We start from the raw sequence: 6838 nt of genomic DNA, 5'->3' as shown, positions 1-6838 counted from the left end.
TTTGCCATTTGTCTCAGCGAAGCAAATCCAATAGAAAATAATACCTTCAGAAGAAGGAGAATCAGTGAGTTCAAACAAGAATATTTGCCAGCTAGATTAGGGAAACCCCCTTTGTGTTAAAATGTCCTAAGTGAATCCTCTTAGTACAATTTTGCAGGAACCAAATGTAGGGGAGGATCCCTTCCTTGCTGCCATCCTCTGGGGCAGGGCTCTGGCAGGGATGACAAGAGAGGGAGCTCATGGGCTGCCTACTGGCTTAGGGTCCATGCTGACGAGTCTGGCTTCCCAGGCCGATGAGAGCCTTCTGGAAAATGTGGGACAGAGCTGGGGTGAGAGAAGGCAGCCACTCACTGCTCACACAAAACCATCGTCCCAGCGGACAAATGGCTCCAGGAGCCCTCCCTGTGGAGACAGGAGAGACATGGTCCTATAGCAACCTGGCTGCCCGGTGTTACTCTGCACACATAGTGTCTTATTGATAGAAAACTCTTGTTTCCAAAAATGATGAGAAACACGTTTCTTTTTTTGTATAACAGAGGAAAAAAACCTTAGAGTTCTGAAAAATCTACCCTTTCACACATGAAGCTCTGTGCCTCTGAGCCTTTGTGCATGCTGTTCCTTCTGTTAGGAATGCCCCTCCACCTGGAATGCTGGTGGATTCCGTGCATCCTCCAGCTTAGGTGTCTTCTCTTCTGTGTGACCCTTCCCCGTGCTGCCTGCTCCACCAGGCAGACCATCCCCTTGGTCTCAGCCACCACTGAACCATGTTTGTTCCCTGTGCTAGGCAGGGCCTTTCCAGTTGCAGTTGACTATGGAAGCTCAACTCAGGCATGTGGTAGCCAGAGCGTGATTTATTGGCTTTTGTAGCTGCAAAGACCGGGGTACGAATGGATCTAGAGGTGCAGAGAAGTAATTTTCTCCTCCTCGTCCTGTCTCTTTTTCCTCTTCCTCTCCTCCTTCCTTCTCTTCTTCCTCCTCCCCTCTTCTCCCCCTCCTTCTCCCCTCCCTCTCCTTTCTCTCTCCTCCCTCCCCCACCCTTCCCCTCCAGTGTCATGACTGCTGCATTATAAGCCGATCCAGGGGTCTGCTGGAGCGCAGACACCTGCTCAGTCCAGACGGCTATGGCTTGTATATAAGTCCTCAGCAAAGCCTTATTGAATGAATGAATGGGTAGATGGAATTCAGGGAGTCAGAACTACCTGAACACAGATACAAAACTGTGTGCATGGTGCACGTGTGTGCGCCTCTGGTGGTGAGCTGTCTGTCTGTGACAGTCATGGTGTTGGGCACAGAGCCCTCTTTCCCCCACTCTCCCATCAGTAAAGATTTGCCAAGTACCCACTCATTGGCCTGGGGAGATCCGACCTGAATAAGACCCAGTTCCTTGATTTCAGAAGTTCAGAGTCTAGAGAGCCAGTAGCCATGTAAATGGCTGGTAATAATTCAGCATCATAACTGCTGCAGTGGGAGCTGACATGGGGTCTGCGGGAGCATGGGGCCCCTCTCAGCCCAGAAGCCAGGAGGGCTTCCTGGAGAGGGGCTGCTTAGGTGAGCTGAGAGAGGAGGGGAATGTACCGACGTGCTCGAGCGCTCCATGCAACTTGGAAAGCCATGACCCATGCGGTCCAGGCTCTCAGCTGTGCTGTGTGTCAGAGAGAATCCCCAAATTCAAATAGTTTTCTTGCATTTCTCAAATTCTGTGAAGGCAACAGGCAATCCTTCTCTGAAATTCCCCCTCGTCTTTCCTTTCCTCTCTCCTTCATGCCCCAGTGCCTCACCTCCTTCATTCACAGTGACTCTTGCAAAACCCCGCCCTGAGCTTTTAGTCCTCGTTGCCCCACCTTTTCTTTGTGGGCTCTTTGTTTTGAAGACCAGCATAGTCTCTTCCTTCTGGGATGATTCCCTGTTCCTCCAGCCTCTCAGGTCCAATAATGCGTCCACTTTCTGGCTCCATTACAAAAGCCAGGACAGGAGGCTCCTCACAGGGCAGCACAGGGCAATGAGCTGCACAATTCCAGCCAGAGGGAGAAGGGGGATTCCGAGCTACTCACAGGACATATTTCGGTCTCATCTCCCTTACCTTCTAAACTACTATTATTAACCTGTTTCGAAGAGGAGGAAACCCAGGCTCAGAGAGATCAAGTAACTTGCCCAAGATCGCACAGCTAGCAAATGTCTGCTCTTCCTGCCTGTTCTTTCTTCCCGTCTTCCCTTTGGTCCACGGAACTGTGATTTCAACCCAACGAGGGACTTCTCTAAATATCTTGTCTAGGTCACTCCCCACTGTTACACTTTTCCTTCATAGCACCCGTCACAGTTGTAATTGTACATTTATTTGTTGTACTCTTGTATTAAATAATTCTTGTCTTAAAGGTCTATCTCTAATAACCTCGTAGAGGGGAGGGACACCATAATTTTTAAACTCCCTTGTATTCCCAGTGAAGAAAACAGCATCTAAGATGGAACAGGTGCTCAGTGAGTATTTGCCAAATAAAAGTGTAAGGATTTGAAATTCAAACCTGTCTCCCAAACCCAAGTCCCTTTCTGACATCCTAAGTTGGTGTTCTCCAGGAAGACAAGACAGGGCGGAGGTCATTCCAGGGTGAGGGATTGCCATAGACCCACTAGGGAAATTACAACTACTGTTTTTTGTTTGCTTGCTTGCGTTTTGTGGTGGTACTGGCTTGAATCCAGGCTGTAGGCGGAGGAGCAGGGGCAGGAGAAGATCTGGAGCAAGGGAAAGATGATTAAAAGCCTTCAAAGAGCTTACCCAAGTCCAAGGATCAGGGATTGCAAGGAGATACTGAAGGTTTTCCCCCTGGGGAATGACACGATCACAGTTACATCTGAGAAAGATTGCTCTGCCTGCCACTGAGTAGAGGGCGGACAGAGGATCAGGACAGAACCTGGAAGCTAGCTGAGTGTCGCCATAAAACAGGGTGGAGAAGACACAGTCCTGGATGGGGTGTCAGTGGAGAGAGGAGCCGACTAGCTCCTAGGAGATGGGGAGAGAGAGAGGAGGTAAGGATGACTCCCCAGTTTTAGGTGCAGGTCCCTGGACAGATGGTTTTTCCACTTCCATCAGCAGAAAGCACTGAAGGGAGAGAAGATTTGAGGGAGAAGACGCTGGAGAAGGCCAAGCACGCTGAGTCTCCAAAGTTGTCTCCAACAGCTTGCAGGTGTTGGTCCAGGGTGCAGATGGGGACCAGGGTGAATGGGGCAGGTGGGTCTGAGTGGAGAGAGAGATTAAGGAGGGGATGAGAGAGGCCAGTCCCTGTTTTTAGACCTCAGTGCAGGGCGCCTCAGCCAGTTCTCTCCCCAGTTGTCTTCAGCTGAGCTTCACCCAGGCAGAAACTTGACCCTTCAGAAGCGGAACTTGTCTGCTGGAGGGAGGAAGCATGTTAAGAGCCTGGGACACTGCTCTCCTCTCCAGGGTTTCCTGCCATTCTTTTCCAAACTTCGGGCTTTGGGCCATCAGTTCAAGCCTCAATTTCCACTTTCTGTCAAGCACTGAGATATTAATCCATCTTTCTCAAGGTTGTAAAAGAGAAAGACTGAAAATGTCCAGCAGGGAGGAGGCGCCCAGCCGGCAGGAGGCTCCCTGCCTCCTCCTTGTGTTTTGGGCTCATCCAAAATTATTCCCCAAAGGAAAAATCGCTTAAAGATTGGGGGTGATGGTGGGCAGAAAGACTGTCCCAAGAGGTCAGGTTAAGCCTGAATTTTAGAATGGACCATGGGGGCAGAGGGGGTAGTTTAGGAGAAGTGGTTTCTGGGAGACATGCCTCCTGACGCTTCTCCTAGATGACTGATTTCATTGAACCCTACACCCACGGGGAAGAGCAGGAATCATTAGCCCATTTTGTGGATGAGAAAACCAAGACCCAGTGAAGTTTAAGGCGCTCAAGGTCACACAGCCGGGAATGAAGTCCCAGTTGGGTCTGCGAGAAATCCAAGGCTGCCTTCTACCTTACAAAAGCTCTTTCCCAGTCTAGAAGCCAGTGATTCCCCCCATCCCCACCCTACCTCCCTGTTCCCCAAACGTGTTGAGGGCCAGGGCACCGGGGCTGCGTCAGAGACCTCTTGGTCTTGCTGGGCCCGTGTTTTTCCTGGCACGGGGCGAGGATCTGGCACGGGAGCGCCTCTCGGACCTGCGGATTCGCCCCCGGACTGGGGCGGCGGAGCGCGGAGAGTGAGCGCGCCCGGGTACGGGTGGGGCGGCTGCGCGGGAGACTGGGGAACGCGGAGGCGCGGGGGCGCGGGGGCGCGGGGGCGCGGGGGCGCGGGCCCCGGGCGCTGACGGGGACGGCGGCAGCGCGGCACCGCTCGCCCGCCGCCGGCCACTCCCGGCCCCCGCCCCCTCGGTGCCCGCTGGCTCTTCGCTTCTCGGGCTGCGAACCAGACACAGCCGCAGCCAGCGCAGCCACCGGCGCCCGGCGCGCACCGGCCGGCTTCCTGCCCCCAGCGCCGGCCACTGGGGGGGCGCGACGCGGCCACCGACCCGGAGGCGCTCGAGGAAGCGAGAGGGGTCCCCGCGCACTCGGGGCCCCGGCGCAGCGCACGGTGAGCGCCCCCCGGGGGCTCGGCGTTTCCCTTAACCGCGGGTCCCGGTGCGCCAGCCCCCGGGGGCCGGATGGGGTCACCCGGGGGGCGCAAGGCCGGAGTTGGGACCGCGCGCAGCCCGCCCCTGCCGCCGAGCCGGACATGCTGCCGCCGGGGCGCAACGGCACCGCGGAGCGCGCGCGGTTCGGGCAGCAGCAGCGGGCGCAGCGGGGCGCCGTGGGGGGCGCGGAGGGGGCGGCGCCGCTGGGGCCCGCGCGGGTGGTCACGGCCGGCCTCCTGACCCTGCTCATCGTCTGCACCCTGCTGGGCAACGTGCTGGTGTGCGCGGCCATCGTGCGCAGCCGCCACCTGCGCGCCAAGATGACCAACGTCTTCATCGTGTCTCTGGCTGTGTCCGACCTCTTCGTGGCGCTGTTGGTCATGCCCTGGAAGGCGGTCGCCGAGGTGGCCGGTTACTGGCCCTTTGGGGCCTTCTGCGACATCTGGGTGGCCTTTGACATCATGTGCTCCACCGCCTCCATCCTTAACCTGTGCGTCATCAGCGTGGACCGCTACTGGGCCATCTCCAGGCCCTTCTGCTATGAGCGCAAGATGACCCAGCGCGTGGCGTTGATCGTGGTCGGCCTGGCCTGGACCTTGTCCATTCTTATCTCCTTCATCCCAGTTCAACTGCATTGGCACAGGGACAAGGCAGGCTCCTGGGGCGGGGTGGAACCGCCACCCAGCCTGGCCAACGGGACGCCCTGGGAGGAAGCGGGGGAGCCAGAGGCGAGGGCCGAAAACTGTGACTCCAGCCTGAACCGAACTTATGCAATCTCCTCTTCGCTCATCAGCTTCTACATCCCCGTGGCCATCATGATCGTGACCTACACGCGCATCTACCGCATCGCCCAGGTGCAGATCCGCAGGATTTCCTCCCTGGAGAGGGCCGCGGAGCACGCGCAGAGCTGCCGCAGCCGCGGGGCCTGTGCCCCTGACACCAGCCTGCGGACATCCATCAAGAAGGAGACCAAGGTCCTCAAGACCCTGTCGGTGATCATGGGGGTCTTCGTGTGCTGCTGGCTGCCCTTCTTCATCCTTAACTGCATGGTCCCCTTCTGCAGCCGGCGCCCCGAGGGTCCTCGGGCTGGCTTCCCCTGCGTCAGCGAGACCACCTTCGACGTCTTCGTCTGGTTCGGCTGGGCCAACTCCTCCCTCAACCCCGTCATCTACGCCTTCAACGCTGACTTCCGGAAGGTGTTTGCGCAGCTGCTGGGGTGCGGCAACCTCTGCTCCCGCACCCCGGTGGAGACAGTGAACATCAGCAATGAGCTCATCTCCTACAACCAGGACACCGTCTTCCACAAGGAGATTGCAGCTGCCTACATCCATATGATCCCCAATGCCGTGACCCCGGGGGACGGGGAGGGGGACAAGGAGGAAGAGAGCCCTTTCGATCGTATGTCCCAGATCTCTCAGACGTCCCCAGATGGTGACCCTGCGGCCGAGTCTGTCTGGGAGCTGGACTGCGAAGGGGAGATTTCATTAGGCAAAATAACGCCTTTCACCCCAAATGGATTCCATTAAACTGCATAAGAAGCGCCCCTCCTGGATCTACATAGCTGCGCAGACATTAACAAGCATGCAGAATACACACTCACCAGTACACTTCCAGTGCTGCTCAGTGGATCACATTTTCTGTGTCTGTGTAGTAGCCCACGGGCTTAGAAACCTCACCAGACTGATTTGCTTTTGAAAGAACCGGCAGAAGCGTTTGGCATAAACTCAGTCAAATATACCCCAGCCTAGCAGAAATGGACCAATGGTCCAGTTAGAGAAGAGAAAGTGGTGTTTGGTTCTAAAAAAAAAAAAAAAAAAAAAAGTAGTAGCTGGTCTTTAAAAAATATACTCTCTGCTCCCTTTTAAACAAATGAATTGATCACTGACTTATTTTTGTCTGGTTGATTTTTAGACAACAGGTTCTATGTGTGTGTGTAGTGTTGCGGGGGGGGGTGTGTGTGGCTTTCGTGTATCTTACTTCCTGTGGTCTGTGTTAATGCAGTTTCTGCTCTCTGTGTGTGTCTTTACGAAAGCTGAGGAACTCTTTCTGATTTGTTCTGGTGTCTAATAAACACAAATTATGTGCATGATGGGGTGATTATCTTTGCTTTGCCAGATTGGTTTTCAGAATAGTTCCTGGAGAAACCATGAGAGCATCCCTAAAATCAGGGAAGATTTTGGCTTGGTCTGGAAGCTTCTTTATTTTATCTTTGCAGACAGGTTGGTCTTATAGGTACAT

At 55.0% G+C, this 6838-nt stretch overlaps 1 protein-coding gene across 1 annotated transcript; it reads left to right on the top strand.

The window, feature by feature from the left end:
• Positions 1 to 4701: 4701 nt before the first annotated feature.
• On the top strand, positions 4702 to 6312 carry DRD5 (dopamine receptor D5). Its single transcript, XM_006747176.3, has one exon. It carries the CDS (start codon positions 4702 to 4704, stop codon positions 6124 to 6126), a length of 1425 nt encoding a protein of 474 aa, XP_006747239.3. The 3' UTR covers positions 6127 to 6312.
• The last annotated feature ends 526 nt before the right edge of the window (positions 6313 to 6838 follow it).

Source organism: Leptonychotes weddellii, chromosome 2 (assembly GCF_054177405.1).
Source record: "Leptonychotes weddellii isolate Sample4059 chromosome 2, ASM5417740v2, whole genome shotgun sequence".
In the NCBI taxonomy this organism is placed as follows: Eukaryota; Metazoa; Chordata; class Mammalia; order Carnivora; family Phocidae; genus Leptonychotes; species Leptonychotes weddellii.
This window is presented reverse-complemented; position numbering and strand designations above follow the sequence as displayed.